General features: G+C 43.7%; 1 protein-coding gene across 4 annotated transcripts in view; it reads right to left on the bottom strand.

Annotated features, from left to right (window-relative positions):
- Nucleotides 1–535: 535 nt before the first annotated feature.
- Nucleotides 536–20,611, bottom strand: part of mgat4c (mgat4 family member C) — a 190,097-nt gene continuing 170,021 nt past the window's right edge. For all 4 annotated transcript variants that reach the window (XM_049573050.1, XM_049573051.1, XM_049573052.1 and 1 more), the window contains 3 exons: nucleotides 11,825–11,976; nucleotides 9,096–9,243; nucleotides 536–7,512 (listed from right to left, as the gene is read on the bottom strand). In XM_049573050.1, the coding sequence (XP_049429007.1) occupies nucleotides 6,356–7,512; nucleotides 9,096–9,243; nucleotides 11,825–11,953 (1,434 nt within the window). In that variant the 5' untranslated portion in view covers nucleotides 11,954–11,976 and the 3' untranslated portion in view covers nucleotides 536–6,355. The remainder of the gene's footprint in view (nucleotides 7,513–9,095; nucleotides 9,244–11,824; nucleotides 11,977–20,611) is intronic.

Consider the following 20,611-nt stretch of genomic DNA (forward strand, 5'->3'; position numbering starts at 1 on the left):
TACACAGGCGATAAAAAAATGTAATAAATGGCTTCATCATCTTCACTCTTCCAGAATAATTTTTGGTCTGTTGTCCTGGTCAGCCATGCTCCCAGGTGTCTGGCAGGATGCTTTATATGAGAAAATGTATGACCCAGCTTGACAAACACACAAAGAGCATGTTGCTTTAAACAGCACAGTCTCCCCCGAAGCACCATCCCCACACCTTCATTAAGTATGCAGTAAAAAAAAGCAGAAAGCATATGAATATTGAAATGAATAATGTATGGCTTTTGCTTTTGGCTACAGTGAGATCTGAGTCGGACAGGCTTGCTCTCGCTGCAAGTTTCAAGGAACTGCAAATGTCAGTTATGTTTTTTTTTCCCCTTTAAATTTAAAATGTACGCTGTATTTTCTACTTTTATTCATAAACACTTTTAACAGAGAAACATAACATGTTCAGGCAAAGACAGAGGGACAACAGTTTGGATTCAAGGCCGTGTAAATAGTGCTTTGTTTCCCCAAGGCGTTCAAACCAATATTCAAGCCCCGACACTGCAGACACATATTCAATATTTTGCGGCCTCTTGAGCTCCCTCACACTCCCCTCCGTCTCTGCAGTCAATGCACCACACAGTCGGCATTCATTCGTTTAATCTAATTTCATTTTAAATACAATATATACAGTACAACATTTGAAATGATACGTGTAAAAAAATATATGTCATCTTACAATACAGTACCATTTAGAGAACGATGGAAAGTAAAACAGACACAGGAACAACATCTTAACACACTCGCTCCACTGAACAATATACAGCACATGTGAACTCCGAACCTGTTGTAAGGTAGTATCGGTAGGCTTCTACGTACAAACCCAGTACAATTTCATTAGCAGAAGCTGCACAATAATTTATAGATCCTGACGTATAAAAGGAGTTGTTTTAACCACTGAAAAATTCTTTTTGTTCATGCACTTTGTACATGCTCCACTGGAAGACAGCTCAAATAACTCAGGATCCACACACCATATTCACATTCATCACTTGCTTGGAGCTCCATATAATTAAACAAACTCAGACAGTTACCTGCCTGCAAGTGATTCACAAACCCCTGGCCTTTTCCCTTGCAGAGATCTGCCGATGCAGTTAGTGTAATTCTTGACAAATGGACAGCGAAGATGGCCATTTATTAGCTGTAAGGACTCAACAAGAGCAGAGAACATCCTTTTAGTATCAAGTGAAATGTACAGTATAACTGTTCACTCAAGGCCCGAGTATGGATTGTGGTTTCCAAACATGCTGCCAATAGCAGAAGAATGCTGCGCGCAGCAGTTTGCTGACATCCAGTTGAGGAATTTATGCAGCTTTTGTTGTTATCCCCAAGATGTAAATCTGTCCATAAATCTGCAGTGTGCAGCTAGTTTTGTCTGGCATCTTATTTCAAATAAAGATCAGACAGCAATTTCTCCTCCAGAAATATCAGCCCCACAACACGATTGCTCTTCTCGGGCACGAGGCGTATCAAAGCCATCCATTACACTTGTAAAACAGCTAACTGCCCTGCGGTGACATCATGTGTTTATAGCTCATAAGCAGGTAATACGAGGCTGAACTGGCACCACGGTGTGCGTCATAAAGAATAGCACAATGTAGATTGTGTTTCCGAGCAGCATCCATTCAAACAGGATCCCCTCCGAGGAGCTGATCCACGCGGGTCACAGAATCATTCACCAAAATGAATAGCGACTTTCCGAGGGAAATGCTGAGGAAAAACAATAAGCTATATTGTGGTGGCGGTGGTGGGCATTCTAATTTCATTTGGGACAGCACATGGGGGATTTGCTGAGGAAGGATTTCAAGGTGTTGGTACAAGCCAATCTGTGAAAGGTCTCGATCTGTGACACTGAACAAGACCTTGAGGGAAAACAGGGAACAGGTGGCTATCGCAACAGTGGAACAAAGCTTTACAACAGTCGCAGCATGCTTAATGACGATCTGCTTCCACCTCATGTTCCTAAAGAACGTCACTTCTATGTAAACATTTACCTCTTTATTGCATTGTTGAGTGATTTCTTGATGCCATTTCGATGTACAAACTCATCTGTCACTGAACGCTGCTCACAGACAGGTTATAATTACATGAACATGGAAAATGACAAGGTTATTTTCAAAGCATGGCTCTGAGCTGCTCTGAGCATCACGGTGACGATGTGTTAAACATGTGCAGCGTTAATTCTTGCAAATGTTTGCCGTTAAACAACATAAAGAGAGGTGGGGAATTCAAAAAAGGATCTTCAAAGGAAAACCAAGCAAGTTTCCCCAAAGCAGCAGACTGCATGAAATGCGAGCAAAGATCACAGAGAGGCAACCATGTAGGAGCAGAAACATTGGAGTTGTGAGAGCGCAACATTGGGGAAAGAGCGAATTGAGATCCTATAGCTTCAGGGGAGATGTTGTTTTGCTGGTGTAGAGAGTGAAGCAAACACAGACCAATTTACTGGGGGAAAATTGTGCTGTGGTGCAAAAAAAAAAAGAGAGACCTAAGAGCAGACCTGGCCCATTCTTCACTGTGCAATCTAATCTCAGCTCTTGGAGAAGATGGGTGAAAACAAACATTGTTCTCCTGTCAGCGGCCCTGACGGAACACACAGCGCCAGTAAAAGAGCTCAGCCCACTCAAACGCCCGCCTCAAAACACAATGAGAAAGATGATTAAACTGGTAGGAATCTTTGAAACTGAAAAAGTTAGGCGCGGCACGATGAATATTCAAGGCAACAATGACCTCTGATACTTTCCTGGTGGGTTTTCAAGGAGGAAAATAATTAAGGGCCAAACGGGGACATTCTCAGAGAGAAATCCCAGGGCTACACTCTCAGGCTTAATATCAGTCATGAAAAACTGCCGAAGACAGAGTAGCTTTAATTGGACGGTTGCTGTTCTCTGAGTGAGATCTGTCTTCATTCCTCACATGAAGCACCTTTCTGAAGAGCCTTCAAAAACATTCATAAATGATTGGTTTGTTGCATCACCCACTACTGACTCATGTTGTCAAGGTACTGCAGGGATGGGCGATATATGGATGAATCAGTGTCATCATATGGATACAATAAAACTGATGCGTCATGATTTTAAAATGATAAAATTGATGCTCTCTGCAATGAAACATGTTTTACTGATATACCAAAACCTTCTCAAAGCTGGGGTAGGCACTTCCAGGTTTTAGAGGATGCTTTTCTTTATTTTAGAAGACAGACTTTGTCCAATAGCATTTCAGAGAGGGAGCGTTCCTATTGACTGTTCTATAAATGCAGATGTGTGTTAACATCCCTTCAGATGGTGAACGTCTGGTTTAATGGTGGAGAATCCTGCAGAGAAAGTTCCAACGCTGGCAACAACTAACTGCGCTGCAAAGCAACTCAAAAAAGAAAAATGGACTTCAAAAGGAGAGTCTGACAGCGAAGTGTTCCAGAGATGGAGAAAAAATAGTTTAGCCTTCCGCTAACTGGAGCTCATGTTCATGTAAATGTAGCTAATGTTAGCTAGAGCCTCAGAGCACAGTCTGCTCTGCCTCACTCCCTGCTGCTACAGACTGCCTCGCCAGGAGGAGAGCAGGCAGCCGCTCTGGACACAGACCCCTAGAAAGCAGCTGCAGCAACCTGAATCCAGCCAGTGCAACGCTCAGCCCCAACTCCCTGCTGGATCAGCAAGCTTTCTGTTGCTGCCCTTACACAGGATATACCTGACACTGCTGTGATCAGACCGCTGTGATGCCCGGTGCTGGGGGGGTTTGTGCTGACAGAATTACACTTTGCATACAGTCTCTTTAAAAAAAAAAAAGCACTACGTATGAACAACACCGCCAACTGATGTATTTTTTCCTTTGACACACATGTGGTTATGTTTAGCCAGCATACGCATGTGGTTGCATTTCGGAAAAAAGAACTGGTTTTAACCTACAGTTTTACAGCCTGCCAGGTGAAAGTTGGTGGTTGTTGGACCCATCCTCCATCCCTCCTGCCCGCCCTACTCAGACTTTTGTCGCCTTAATGTATTTTGTCCCATTGCATTTCCAGCTGATGCCGCTAGGCACCATTACAGAAGAACAGCGACTGACGGCATATCATGCCGACGTGAAAGGACTGCTCTTTCATCGGTATTTGACACCGGAGGTCATTGATCAAGCACCAGTTTTCGACGACTTCAAAGTGAGACAGGGTTGGAATTTAAGTCGCTATGCTGCTGACCGAAGGTCCGTCTGTCAGACTGCCTCCTGCTCTTCTCCCAGGAAAGGAGTCTGCAGTGGCGGGGATCAGGCCAGAGAGATGGCGGGGTGGTTAGCAGCTTATTCTTGGCTCACCTGTGGTCTGATGAACCATGAGAGAAGGTCAAGGAGGGGCTGAGTGAGGGGCTTAGGACAGAGGAGAGGAAAAAGCTGCAGGAGGAGGGTTTATTTCTAAATTTTACCTTTTTTATCATCTTCCAGATTTATGCCTACCCCAGCTTTAACTAACTTTCCATTTTCATTGGAACCATTAAAGGATGAGGCTGGTGTGATTCTATATTTTTGTTACTATCAACAAACCACATGAAAAGAACAAAGCCAAAATGTGTTAGTCCGTCTCTCAGTAGTTTCTGACTTCCCCACCCAGTCTGTGGCTCTCAGCCCCGAGTCCATTCACTCCTAGTATTTTCAGCTGCGGATTAATACTCATTTGGTGCTCTGGTGAGTATTTACAGCAGCAGGACAGTGTGTGTGGGCTCAACTCAAAATGAACTACAGTGCCTAAGTTTATTGTAATGAAGTAACATCCAATGAAACCGTATGGCTCACTGCTTTTAATAGTTTTTGGGCAACAATGGAGCTCAATGGCACAGAGGAATAAGATATATCAGGCTCTGGCGACAGACCTGTTTGTGGGATCAATTCATTGTTGGTCTTTTCATTGGATTTGTTGACTGTGAGAAAAATAAAGAATATCAACCCATTCTAATTCTCAGGTTGTCAAATATCCAGTGCTTTGTCATGCCCCTGGGGTCTCATATTGATGCACAGGGAACCCTTTATTATCTCTATTACACCGTTTCCACCAAATTAGCTATGATTCTTGAACCAGTTTTGTTCAAGACTCTTGGAACCTCTGTGCTATCCTGTGAACCAGCCTGTGTCTCCAACATTTTTGAGCAGAACCATTGTCATCAAGGATATGTCATCAATGGAGGGCATTGCACAACGGAAGTAAACAGCAGCAAGATGGCAGATCATATTAATTACCTGTGTGCTTTGTTCTGTCCTTACAGGTATTTGTTGTCACCCAAAAAACAAGCATGAACCAACTGACAACACTGACTTTTGGTTTCACACCAGACACAAACCACACTGCTTCTTAAAGTCAGGAAAGGAACTTCAAACGGCTGAATTTCAAGGAGGCTATGTCATCGAATCCCGTTGAAGTACTGTTCCAGTGTCAAGGATCCTTCACATTCTACCAATGACCGAGTCCTTCCTTCAAAGAATGTTCAAGGATGCATGTGTGTATTCTCAGTTGGCATGAATTCTTTGCACACAATTTACCAGTATTGAAGGTGGGGCCTCTTCACTGACACACACCTTGGCACCTACTAGCCTGTTCTAATGTGTGTTGATTGAATGCTAGAAAGGAGTCTTGTCTGGCCTATGTAGGACCCATTTTGGAAGGACCTGTCCTAAGGAAGCATCGTTGACTTTGAGTAGCACTGAGTGGATTGATAAAAGTTCAGCTTTGTTTGATCCATCTACTTCCCCTGAAACTCACCCTACATGGACTTTGTCCATTTTTATCCTACATCAGTTGCTCTCAGCATTGTTATAGACGGGTTTACATTGGAGTTAGATGAAAGCCCAGTGTGTCTCATAAAGACGCCAAAGGCTGCATTGATATTGCAAGCTGAGTGGCGTGACAAAGCATCAGTTTTGGACACTCCACGAATGAGAATGGGTTGACAATATTGTGAGCCTCATCCTTGACAGAAAACCTCTGTAAAATCAAACATAATATGATTATATTGTTATAATACCAAATGCTGAATCATCGCCCAGCCCTGTGTTAAGGATCAAAATCTGAAATAAATAAAAGCTTATGGAACATTTAATAAAACATATGTTCATGAATACTCTGAGGTCAGCTGAACAGTCCTTTAGAATGACTGACTGGGAAGATGCTCCACTAAGGTTACAACTTGCAGGTATAAAAACTATAGATTGATTTGGCAATCAAAATGAGTATCAATAAATACATACAAAATGAATAAATAAACCTGAAATACATACATTACTAAATAATAGTAATAATAAAAACATTTGCCTCTATGACACGAAGAGTCTTTGTGTGTAGTCCTTATTGGCTGGGGGGTTGTGTAGTCCATAAACTTATACTCCTAATAATGAGCCATTCTTTCTGACTAGCCGTCACCACGATGCGAACACACTCAATGTCAAAGGCAATTTTGTGGTCTACGTCTTGAACCTCTATGTTGCCATTTTTAAACTCCCCTAATGTGATATAGGAGGAACACTGTTTCCCTTTTTTAGTCCCAACTAGTTTCTCTCCTACCTCCAGAGCTCCGTGGTGAAGAATGTCATTCTGACGGTCGTCAGAGCCAGTGGCAATCTTGATTTTACTAATTTTGGTAGATTTATTAAAGACTATGACAAAGAAGTCTCCTGTGGACGGAGGCTTCCCCCAGAAATATTCATCAACAGTGCTGTAAGCCTTGGTGGCGTCATAGTTCTCAAAGACGTTGATGTTTGTGTAAAGGCTGGCAGGAGGGTTGTCAGGAATGTCTATGGAGTCTTCCTCAAAGTCGTCGTCCTTCAGCTTGTTCTCCGCTCCTTTGTAGGAGGAGTAGTAGCCCATGTGCTGGAACAGCGAGGGCTTGAAGCGGATCACGTCCTTCTGGGCCAGCAGACCCCTGAAGTGGATGAGGAGCCAGTCGCAGGGCATTTCCTGGTAGAACATGAGGAGGAAATGAGCCAGTCGTGGCAGATCTCTGGAGTGGTACAGCTTCCCGATGTAGCCCAGCTTGGAGAACTCCAGCATCACCCAGTAGGAACCTTCTCTGGAGGTGATCACCTTCTTCAGCGCCGTCAGGAAGTTCCTGGAGCAGCGCACATCGTCCTCCAACATCATGTAGAAGTGGGAGAGATTGGTGCAGAAGTTGAGGAGGAAAGCGTAGTCCACATTCTGCTTGGAACGGAAACGGACCCGGTCCTCCGGGTCGTTGTAGTTCCTTTTCAAGCCGTCTAGAGATGGATAGTACTCCTCTGGAGCCTGGATCACCAGGAGGCGTCCAGCTATGATGTGGTGGGCAAACTTCCTGGTGATTTCCTGCACCAGGTTCTCACACCAGACCAGGTCAAAGTCTGCCAGGTGGACCACGACCACGATCTCTTTGAGCTCCTCATAACTGGACTGATCAAAGATGGATTTGATCGTCTCCAGAAGGTAGTTCCCTCTTTTTCTTTTGACAGATGACAGTCCAATGGTGAGATACTCTGTGGACAGAAATGAACATTTGATATGATCATCATGTCACAGAAATGCTTGAAAGTGACCAGTTTTCAGTAAACATTTGTACAAACATTCAATAAACAGGATTCATCATTTCAATCTCAAGACCGTTCCCCAGAAAATAAATCTAAAGAAGATGCTATTTACACCTGGGCACATGTTCCTGAGCATCCTGGCCATGTTGAAATATGGCGTCAACATGAACAACACATTTTCACCCTGACCTCGTCACATATCTTCGTTTGGTCATGGACTTTCTGCGTCCACATGACGTCCAAGGTACCCTGGGTGTGTTGGTTGTTGACGTTCTGGGACGCCGTGTCAACTTCAGCCTGTTACATGCATTGTCTGTTTTCAAAATACACTTCTGTTTTCACAGGAAATGTGCAGTTTGCATACAGTCTCTTTCAAAATAAAAGCACTACATTGGTATAACACTGTGAATTTTCGTTTTTTTCTTTAACAACAAACGCACATTAATACGTTTATCCAACACACACACACACACACACACACACACGTGGTTGGGTTTAGGAAAAAAGAACAGGGTTTGGCTGTACAGTTGCACAGAAGTGAGCACTGGCCTCCTGGGTGAAAGTTGCTGGTTGTTGGTTGGGAAGAGCGGATCTTCTTCCAAATGCTGATTTTCAAGTGTGTATTGGGCCTAAAATATTGTTTGAGGGACAGATGTAAAGCTCTGACAGCTCTGCACTAAAATGATCAACTTCACCTCCATATTTGTCACAGACTGATATTTACTGAAGAAGGGGAAGATATCTGTCAGTTGTGATTGGTTGTTCCCTGTCACATGTCATGCGGTGTGTGTGCCGCTGTGTTCCACAAGTTGAACTCAGTTATCTCAGGGCATGGTGCCCTAAAAAATAGTCGCTCTGGAACGCATGAACTTTCACTTTGGCGTCTGAGCGTGCCTGCAGCTCGTCTACATTTAAACAATGGATAAGAGGGCGCAAAAAATGCAGCATGTGCACGGCCGCAAGGGTTCTGCTCCCTTCTTTATTCTGCACATTGGCAACGTGATGTCAGCCTTCCCAAATACATGGGTTAGACAGAAATTACTGGCTCATGACTATGTGCAATAGGTACAAACGGTGCATCACTTTCTGTGGGAAAACGTATGAACAGCCTGAGTTTAAACTAGTATTTCATTCTTAATACATCTTTTCCAATAAGGAATACATATGATGAAATAACGTTTGCAGTTTGATAACCAGTGATGAATTTTTGTCAACAGTCCTGGGAAACATTTTGAGGCTCAGACGTCAAATTAGAGCTTTGTGCTTATTGTAGGTGAAACGTCAAAAACACTTGGTGACTAAATCATGCTATAGTTGAGAAGAGGAGTGTGTATAGTGTTTAATTTTGAGGAAAAACTGTCTCTGTGGAGCCGTTGCTTTTTATCGCCGTGCTTTAAATCCTAACGTCACAGATTTTTAAGTTTAAGTTCTTGTTCTCAGCTCGTGTTCACACTTCCTCTATGACTCACTGTAACTCCCCCGAGCTCATAAAAAAAACAGTCAATGTAAATTTCTCTTGAAAACAAACTTACTCTTGCGGTTCAGTGGGGTACCAGCCAGATAACGATAGGTGACGTTAATGGTTCCAGAGAAATTACTCAGGTCTCTGAAGGTGTGAACGTATCGCTCTGAGCTGGAAGGGTGGACCGATGTTTCCCGAAGCTGCCTTTTATCACCTTCCTGAAACACAACATGAAAAACACGACATTACTTCACTTATGTGCAAAACAGTGGGAGAAAAAAACATGTACAAACTGTCATAACTGCTGCAGAAAAGGGACAGAACAGACTTTTGTTTTCTTAAACTAGTCTCTAACATCCTGTACAAACTTGAGACAATATGTTTTGACGTGGCGGAGCTAACCCTTGACGTCTGGAGACAAAGGGAATCCTAAAATCCCTGCAGGCAGTTTGCATAGCAGAGCAAATGGACTTGAGAAGAGCAGCAGAGAGTTGAAAATGTGAACTACCTCTTAATAATTTAAATAACAAACACGGATAATGTACTGTGATCACCAAGTTTTGATGGCATCATGAATAAGAAATAAATCGTGTGGATGATTTCGACTTGGGTCCACGTTATGAAAATTTAAACATGTTTATGTAAAAAACAAGCAATTATAAAAGGGACAACATGAACACAGGGAACAGACGACAAGATTTTGGGTTTCAAAAGCATATTCAGTCCAATATGATGTTCAAACATTAACCCTTTGACTCCTGCACTGGTATTTCTGCTCATTGTGATTAATTTCTTAGAGTATCTTCAAATGCTTCATGTCCCTAAAATCTGTACAACCTGAGCAAAACCATAATAATTGGGAGAAGGAGAAGAGGTTGTCATATAAACACAGGCCTGAAATACACAAATGCACAAACAGGACCTATACAGCTCTACCTCGGACCTCTTATATCGTACATGCCATGACGTACTTTGAGGTGCTCGGGCAGCAGAGGTCTTTGGTCTGTTCCAGAGGCTGAAAACTAAAGGGGACAGAGTGTTTGCTGTCAGGGCCCCGATGCTCTGGAACAATCTGCCTGAGGAAATCAGGTCGGCGGAGTCAGTGATCTCTCAAGTCCCTTCTTAAAACACACTAAAAGTTGTAGTTTTTATGTCCCGTCTGTTTTAATTGTTGACATGTAAAGATTATTATTACGTGCATTTAATGGAGAGATATCAGAGCGAGGGGGGCTGCCCATGGACAGGCACCCTGAGCAGCTGGGGGTTTGGTGCCTTACGCTAGAATTCCACTGGATGCGTGGCCATTGTGGAATGGCTGTGCTGGTTATACCCTGCGTGCTCCGCCGTCCGTCAACACCCACCGGCTGCGTTTGTTGTGCAGAGCAGTGCAGCTCCGCCGGACATTGGGAGTCACGAGGACCCACGAGATCTCGCAAATTCACGCATAATTGCACAATACAACAAGATGTTGTTTCCATAAACAGAACCACAAAACCAGAGGAGTAGTAGGAAGACATCTGGGTGCACCTCCATGATTAGTATCTCCTCATCCGTGGTGTCAGCGGGGTGAAATGACGTCTGAAAACCTCTGACCTGTTGACTTCAGGCCTGCCTCCGCCCATTATGACATTTTCAAGGTGTAGTGCAGGGAAACATGATCTGCCGTGAACACTGTGTATTTTATTTTGAAAATTAACTGGATTTTGTGTCTGCGCACGACTTCCTGCCCCGTATGATCTGCTCTGTGCTGAATTGCAGCGTTATGCTCCGGCGTCCAGCAAAAATAGAAGTCCTGCATAGCCTCGTGTCACCAGGCTCTTCACATACGGGGAAGAGCCTGGTTTCCATTCACTCTGAATTTTGTCTGGATTCTGGTTCTAGAGAGCGGATCCGGAATTCACCAAATTCACCAAAGTAAGAGTGTTCACCAAAGTAAAACTTTAAATTCTGGTGCACCATTGATTAAATTAAAACGTTTCACTGCATTTTTATTAGCTTGATGCTTTTATTTTGACGGAAAGGCACATCCATCGAATTCCAGATCCTGTCTCTCTGGCCCTAGTTCCGGCTCCTTACCAAAACAGCCACTAAACGGCCCCAGACTAGTCCTGCGTATCTGTTGCGGAGGGCTCTGGAGCACCGCAGCTGTGACGGAGCCGGAACGCAGCACAGCCGCAGCCGGTGGAAGCACACACATTGACTAGAATTGAAACGTATCGGCTGCGCTGCCGTTCCGGAGCGCAGATGCAACCAACACGCATCTGGTGGAATTTGGGGGTTAGCTTTGCAGTAAAGGACTGCAGGTACCAGTCCACACCTGTCTCCCACTGAACATGTGTGGAACATTATGAAGCACAAAATATAACAATGTTGACCCCGGACTGTTGAGTCACTGAAGTCGGATATCAAGCAAGAAAACAGTTACTGTCTGCAGTTCCCAAACACTCACTGAGTGTTGGTCAAAGAAAAAGGTGATGATGTCACACGGAGGGAAACACACTCCTGTCCCAACCTTAGCATAACCTGTTGCAGAATGAATGTATATGTACAAAAAACAATAAAGTTTATCAGTTTGAACATTTATACTGTATTAAATAGAATGTATGTTAAAAGGATTTAAAAATCATTGCACTCTGTTTTTGATATTTAACACACATCCCATCTTTTTTGGAAGCGGGTCTGTATATCAGCTTAAACAGGATCTGTCTGCTGAATGCCCATTTTTAAAAGGTTAAAAAAAGGGTAGAAACACTCAGTGGGCACTTTAATCTAAGACATACACAACACACATGTACTGACCAGCACGTAGCCATCTTCAATGTAGAGGTTGAGGAAGAGGAGGAAGGTGATGAGGAAGCCGAGGAAGGGGATGGTGGAGCGTTTCCTCAGACACCTCATCTTGTCCAGGGATTTCCACACCAGCCTCATGCTGTACAGGCTCTCACTGGGATCTGCATGACAAAAACATAAGAAGCGACACGTTAGAGTGGCTTGCTTTGAATGTCGTCAGCTGGAGACGCTGCGTGCCAATAACTTGCCTTTGTATCAAGCATCAACAGATTGTGGGGGAATTAATTTAAGTATCATACGGCCATGTATGACGTGGTTATCTCAGGATCATAATTATCCTTCAGCAGACTTGTAATGATGTGTGACAGAGTGCTGTTTTAAGTCCTTTTCAGGGAAAGAGGTGGACCAAATCCACTGATTGGCAAAACACTTGAGAGAAAAACTAAACGCGCTGCAGCATGTAAGGGATATCAACGTGCTGAAGAATGGATTACTGATGCAACTCAAATGTCTCCTCACTAATAACAATGAAATTATACACCACTTGGTAACTGCATGCACCAACACCCGCCACCCAGCTGCTATTTGTAGCTGCTCAGTGATGAACGCTGGTGCTGTGGTGGACGGCCAGCATTTCTATACATCCTTTATGCTACGATGGTCAAAAAGAGAGGCTTCTGTCTGATCATATCAGCTCACTTACTCTTCTTTTGTTGTGAAAATGTGACTTTTTCCTGTCACAGGCGGCCATCACTCAGGGAAAAGCCAATTTAATTTTCACTTTATTTCAGATATGGGGTCCATAAGAAAAAAGATAAGAGATAAAAGGCAAAAGATGAGAAGAAAAGTGACAGAATGGAATATAAAATGGATGACTGCTTTCATTAATATAGCTTTTCAAAAATGATTATTTATCAATCTATCATTTATCTTATAAAATTAAAGACTAATGAGAAAAATGAACACCAAATTACGGAAGCGTATTGCATTCACTTGACAAATAAAAAAAAGCCCTGTTTTTCTGAGTATTTTTTGTTTTTCGAAGTAATTTATTTATTTTTCTGTTTTTCTGAGTATTTTTTCTGGTTTTTTGTGGTATTTTTTTTCTGTTTTTCGTGGTAATTTTTTTTCCTGGACGAGGAGACGAGATACTTTAAAATCTCGCGAGAAGCTCCCACCTGGCACCTGCAAGTGACTCCTGCTCCTAGACAATTTCAGCTACGGGATCAATAAGGGTAAGGCACGTAATTAGTTACGCACAGGGTATGATAATCTAGCTATGTTCATCCTTCTAGTGTAGGCCTATCGCTCAGTGTAACAGGTTAGGTTAGTAACAGGTTGTGACAACGTTACCTGACAAATTTGTGACGAGTAACAATGTCCAGCATGATGAATAAAAACTGTGAGCTTAACGTTACCTAACAACTGAAATCATGCCCATACACGTTTGTCAGCTAACGTTATAAATACATCCATGAGCAGGAGTCAACATGGATGCAGGGGTCACTTGCAGGTGCCAGGTGGGAGCTTCTCGCGAGATTTTGAAGTATCTTGTCTCCTCGTTCAGGAAAAAAAAATACTCAGAAAACCAGAAACACTCCCTCACCGTTACAAGCCTCCACTGACCAGTCAAGTTGCAGTTTACGTCCATGTCTGTCCAGACTCATTTAATTGGTGTAACGAAAGACTTTGAAAGAGTTTAGAATCAGAATCAGAAATACTTTATTGATCCCAGAGGAGAAATTGTGATTCATTACAGTTGCTCTGATGTAAAGAATAGAGAAATATAAGCAAGAATACGAGTATTAAATAGGAGTATGTAAATGTAAAGTAATAGAATAAAATAAAATTGAAATAAAAATGTGTATAATGCTACATTGTTTAACACTAGTATTTAAGATATTAGAAATACAATTATTTTCACTGTGCTGAGAGTCTCAAAGTGTGTAAAATATACAAATATGCGCACTGTGTATGTTACTAGTATGTTACATTCAGAAATATAAAATATGTATTATGCCATAATGTTCACTGCAGTATATACATCAATACAATAAAAACAAGAATAAGGATAAACATAAGACACATAATGCACAGTTATGTGCATTATATGTTAAATAAATAAATTCACGTTGAACTTCAACCACCAAAATTTAACCAGTTCATCGTTGAGCCCATCGTTTGCATCAAATTTAAAGAAATGCCCTCAAGGTGTTCTTGAGATATCACGTTCATCAGAAAAAGACGTAAGTACGAACAGACAACCCGTAAACATAATAAAAAACTGAACAGAGACTGGTGCAGCAGATAAAAGCTCCCAGCCTTACTTTCCTTCTGGTTGCGAACACAGACTGTCCAAAGCTACCGAGCAGACAGGACCCCTGTTAGTGTGCACAGTAACTCACTGGCACCATGATGGAGGCTGCACAGGAGCTGGGCAGGAAACAGTTTCTGGTGGCCGTCCCCTCTGGTCACAAACCAGTTTCAAGATCTGTTAAAAGCTTTGATTTATGTGATAAAAAACCAACAACAATACAAGAACACTTCAGCTGTATTAGTGTTATGAAGGACAGGGAGTTGGCGGACATGAGGGCCTGGATCTCACTAAATCTTTTGTTGGGGCTTTCTTGTGAACTCCTGATTGATGCCTGGATCAGTTAAAAACTAGTATAAATAACTGGGGAACAGGAGCAGTGTGGTCAGAGGTGGACCGGCCATCTGGCAGACCGGGCAGTGTCCCGGTGGGCCAATGAACCTTTTGAGCCAACACAACTACCTCTTTTTGAAGTGCTTGATGCTCAAGAACTCCTTTTTAATATGTGTCCCCTCAAATGATGAGAGAAAGCTACACTTCTATATCATGTAATATATACACGACTCGTTTGTGTGATGGATTGTGGTCTGGGCCAACCTTTGTCCCCGTCCACCCCTTAGTGAGGTGGTTGTTTCAAGGGAGATGCAGGATGGACACAATACAGTCTACTGTATTCTACTGTAATCTACTGCAACATCTATAAGTATTATTACCTTTAAGAAGCTTATGATGTTTCATTTTTTGAGTCAGACTTGCTGATATGATGTAAGGCTGCATTGGATGCACATTTTCTTTTGCTCCCATGTCGGTAATCTTTATCCTCCTGAGACCCAAGCTTTTGTTTGGTATGCATTTGTAATTTCTCCGAGCTAACTGGAAATGTAAGACCTGATATGTATAAAAAAACAAGGCAATGTCTTTGAACAGGAAGTTGTTTTTGGAGGAAATGATGAACTAATATGGGGGCAATGGGTTTATTTTAATAATCACAAGTGAGCATTAAAGTATGAAACTGTTAATGTCAAAACAAAATGACAAGCAATGCAACATTTGTTTAATTTGTTGTAACTCTGTGGGTTAAAGGTCACTGTTTAAGTCTAAGGCCTCTAGTTTCGCAGACCGGGCGAGGCGGAGGCGCAGTGCACCTGCGCTTCGCCAACTGGGTGTGGCCAGGCGGATTTTGCAAGTTTGGCACACCGTGCGCCTAGCGCAGCAACTCCTCTTTCCCACCTCTGTCATACCTGCGCAAGTCAGAAAGAGGGAGGAGAGAAGGCGTGGAGTGGGTTTTACACACATCACACCTATCAAATGAGCCCCTCTCCTCGCCCTTAAATGCGCCGCACGAAGGCGTAATGAGAGTTTTGGTCCGGGAGGTCCAAGCTCGCAGTGTACGAATATACGGAACTGCGAACAGACCTCCACGGGCTGATGATGCAAAGGTAGCCTGGGAGGAGGTCACCACAATTGTAAATCAATGTTGCGTTTCTCTCGTGCACGCGCGCTCTCTCTTTCTCTCTCGCAGTCTCACTCTGTTTCTTTTCTTTTGACTTTTCTAAGATGACAGATGCTGAATATATACTCCCTATCTGATGCTGTGGCTGTTTGTGGTTGGCTGAGAGGGATGTGAACTCATTAGTTTGCAGCTGTGTTAATCAAATCAGGTTGGGTTTCCATTACACGTGCCAGACGTGCCAAACGGTGCCAATCCCCTTTGATCTGACATCTGATGTGAGGGGACAGTTGATATAGAGATACATTTATGTGCTGATTGCAGATAGTTGCATTGAATAGTGGTTTGTGTGGCTATTTATTGCATCGTTAATGTGCCTGATATTCTGGAAACCTGCCTGTGAGGTTTTGGTGACGTGTGCGCACTGTCCGCCAGTCAGCCAAACTTCAACTTACACCGGCTGCGCTCCCCCTGCGCTGACAGTAGACCTGGTTTCAGCTGATGAGCTTTTAGCGCACCTTCAACGAAGCCTTTTGGCACAAAACTGTCACTGCGCCAAGCTGGATCTGTCAACACCTCCCCCTGCTGCGCCGCCACACCCATCTCAGCGCACCTCAGTCTGCCAAACTACCAAACTGAGCGCGGCTCAGGTTGCACTGCTCGAAACTAGCTCTGTGCGGGGTTCGCCACCCTGCGCCGCACTGAGAAACTAAAGGACTAAGACTGTTCAAAGCTGTTCATTGCCCAATGCCTGAACATAACTGTGCAAAAAAAAAAAAAACAGTCACACCTAACTGGCCTGTGTGAAATGCTACAATAATACCATAATAAAGTCCCAGTGTCCTCAAAGGAGTACTTCCTTATTAACAGCATTTTAGCTCATTGCTGTTAAAATTGGTCAAATTTGTTGCCATGTCAAACTACAGACAATATTTAGCACAAAAAAACGGTTCCAACCATAAAATTTGATCAGGTTTTATATCTTGTCCACTTCGGTGTCAGGATCGGAACATAAAAGTTTCCACAAATGAGGACAACAGGTCTAAGTTAAGCAGAATGAAGGATAAGATGCAGGAAACCCACAATGGGATGTCTTCATGTGAGGACACAGGGTCTCAGAAGGATATGGGGGAAAAAATCATGGTTAACGTGACAACCTTGTCACTTCCTACTGTCTGTCAGAAACTAAGCACAGAAACCCATTGACTTATTCAGTAAATAGATTTATAGCCCTTTAATATGTCAGTAAATGATGTGTGGAGTGTTTCCCTGTCTCCATACACAAATAAAACAAACAAATCCATCCGATGTGGACGCTAAATGAACATATATTAGGAGGCTTATCAGCAGCAATGAAAGCTGTAACACATAGAACAGAATAACGTATCAGGCTCGGCCACGACAGGATTGGCAACTTCTCATAGCAACGGAGACTGACTGAGGTGGAAACAGCAGCTGTAACAGCCTACAGATGTAACAATGGCACTGGTCTTTTCTTTGGCAGCAATTAGGCATCAGCATGCGCTTTTGTTCCACTGCTGCAAAGCCCCAGAGATGCCTAATAGAATACAAACTACCTCTAAGCTCAGTTCAATGACCACACACACATCGATCACTCGCACCAGGAGTCAGCCTCACCTGGGATTCGGCGAGTCGATACCTCTTTGTGCACACTTGAAAACTGAATTTAACATATCCATCCACTACGGCCTGTTCTCTGCAATTTTCCACCCAGAGTGATTTAATGTGGCCGCCAATTATCAGGAATTACAATATTTAGCAGGTATTTTTTATGCTGACACAGCACTACCTTCACTATCCACAGTGTATTTACAGAGCTGCTTTAGCTGTGAGCTGGTTAATGGCTGCAGTTTTATATTGACTACTGTGCAGTGGTTGGCACTGCTGCGTCACAGCAAGAGGGTTCCTGGTTTGAACCTGCCGGCCAGCTGGGGCACATCTGTGTGGAGTTTGCATGTTCTCCCCATGTCAGCGTGGGTAAGCTTTCAGAAAAAACACACACAAGTAGAATACAGACAGAAGGCTCCGTCCACATATGTCTCGAACACATTGAGCATAAATGAGCCCATAGGCCTTTTTCCAAATGAGGCATTTTCTGATTAAGCTATGTGGGATGTGTCGGTATTATTTAGGTTTTAGGAGCATCCTTTGAACATGTACACAGCGCATTCAGAATATGGGTCTTGCAGTTTGCAACACTCGGCCTTACAGTCAGCTCTGTACGTTGTACCCAAACCAACTCCAACCAACTAACCCCCTATCAACAGGTTTTTGGGTATGAGCAAATATGACCACACCCACCTTTTTGAGAGGGTGGTTGAAGGAATAAAAGATTAAGTTTATGTCTTCTTATAACTCCACTGCAGGTGTAAAAATTCTATTTAGCCACAGAGAAGCAAAATAGCACAACAAGCTCCAGCTGTTCCCCATCTCCATGTGTTGACATGATAAATGACATGTTAGGAAACATTAATCAGAGTCTGCACGCCTGCATTCATTAATTTCATTTTCCATAACCACTTATCCTGTTAGAGGTCGTGGGGGGTGGAGCCTATCCCAGCTGACACTGGGTGAGAGGCAGGGTTCACCCTGGACAGGTCACCAGACTATCACAGGGCTGACACATAGAGACAGACAACCATTCACACTCACATTCACACCTACGGACAATTTAGAGTCACCAGTTAACCTGCATGTCTTTGGACTGCAGGAGGAAGCTGGAGCACCTGGAGGAAACCCACACTGACACGGGGAGAACATGTTGGAGCACCTGTAGGAAACCCACGCTGACACGGGGAGAACATGTCGGAGCACCCGGAGGAAACCCACGCTGACATGGGGAGAACATGTCGGAGCACCTGGAGGAAACCCACGCTGACACGGGGAGAACATGTCGGAGCACCCAGAGGAAACCCACGCTGACACGGGGAGAACATGTCGGAGCACCTGGAGGAAACCCACGCTGACACGGGGAGAACATGTCGGAGCACCCGGAGGAAACCCATGCTGACATGGGGAGAACATGTCGGAGCACCTGGAGGAAACCCACGCTGACACGGGGAGAACATGTCTGAGCACCTGGAGGAAACCCACGCTGACACGAGGAGAACATGCAAACTCCATGCAGAAAGGCTCTTACACCCCGAGGTTGAACCAGGAATCCTCTTGCTGTGAGACAACAATGCTAACCACTGCACCACCGTGCCACCCACGGCTGCATGTAAACTATAAAAATTAGTGGAATATTCATTTTTATTAGACATGTAAGCAGCCTGGTAGAAATATTGTATTTGTATTTGTGCATATAAACGTAGTTGTTGTAAGGTCTCTGCAGTATCCCCAGTAGCAGAAATGGCTGATGGTGATGATGTAACAACCAAAGTAACTGTTGAAACTGTGATATCTGCTGATCTCCGAGGAAAACTGAAAACAATCCAGTTGTCTGTGCTACAGCGGCAACATACCACTTGGAAACGCTGGGGGGGGCTGTCTGTTTCAAATTCAACAGTCTGAACCTCACCTCAACCTGTGGGGCCCGACACCTTCTATCAGATGGCAAAAGCTGATTTTTTTCTAAATAAAACATGAGATCTGACGCAATGCTGCCAGCTGGAGTCAACATGTGTCCAGTCAGATACACCCAAAATACTGAACCATATTTATAACAATACAGACTCTTTCTTTGTGAGCTACTGTGTTAATGTTGTGTGAGAAACGCCCTGAATACACACGGTACAGGCTGAATTAGAATATGTTGCATCGCCTCCACTCTATGTGGCATGTCTGCAGTAAATTGCAGAGTTCTGCTGGAGAAAGCTGAGTGCAGCACGATGATGAGAAGAATCATTAGAGTCACTTTAGAGGAATCTCAGCTGCAAAGCTACAAGCACCAGAGTCCTCCTGACACCACGGCTCAGGTAACTCTGGCTTCTCAGCGCCAGTCTGTCTCATCTTCCTCGGTGGGAACTCAGCAGCTGCTCTTTCCCTTCTGCACAAACAGAAGCTATGTCAAGACTCCTGACCCACTATAAAGCTAAGTGGTGTTTGTTGCGTGATCTGCTGGGAGGGCTACAATTAAACATTTTTTTTGCTTCATGTTGGAGGGGAGTTGATCTCTCAGGCTGGAGTTTTGGGTGTCTATCCTGATGATACAAGACAAAGCGAGGCGCCTCTCTTATTTCAATAATTCAGTGTGGGCTCAGAGCAGGAAGAGGATGAGATGCTCATCCTGCCAAAGGCGCAGCTGGAAAACATGTTCGCTTCTCCTACCCCAGATTTAACTGTGACTGAGATGCATGGCAGAACACCTAAGACGTCACCATCCCTGTCTCTACTGTATATTCTGGATATGGAATAGGTATATATGGATATATGGATGTTGGTATGATTCACTGTGAGCATCCATTAACCAGAGGGAGGCATGTTGCTGTTGTTGTGTTCATTCTTGTGGCATGAATCCAGAGTGGAACTGCAGCAGTGAAAGGGACTAAGTGTGTTTTAATGGGTGTGTCATCCTGGCAGTCACACACACTCCCTCAGATGTCCCCGGCACCATTTCAGGACACAGCACACTTCCAGCAGGCTGGGGCTGTTAAATATCCATTATGCTCTGTGTGTGTGTGAACTGGACCAAATAAACCACAACACTGGCTTTCCGCTCGCGTCTACCCGGCAACGCGCTGTGCACTTAACTCGTATCAGCTGTCTGTTCACAAGTCCCTTTGAAAAGCGTGCTCTCAGTAAGAGGTTAAATCCTGTTAGACTGACATAGAGGGAGGTGGCAGCGACAAAACTGTGACAAAAGCAGAGCGTGTGATTTCCATTTTTGTGGCTAAATGTTCAATTTGATCATCAGCATTTTTTAAATTCAATAAACTCTGCTACTTTTTGTGCAGTTTGGCTTTAAAACACACCCTCCTACAGTAGGAGTAGGGCTGCCCCCTGAAAGTCGAACATCCAAGTCATCAATTGAGCTGAGGTTCTTCAAGTGGAGCAGCCTTTTTTTTTGGTC

Source organism: Epinephelus fuscoguttatus, linkage group LG4 (genome assembly GCF_011397635.1).
Source record: "Epinephelus fuscoguttatus linkage group LG4, E.fuscoguttatus.final_Chr_v1".
Taxonomy (NCBI): domain Eukaryota; kingdom Metazoa; phylum Chordata; class Actinopteri; order Perciformes; family Serranidae; genus Epinephelus; species Epinephelus fuscoguttatus.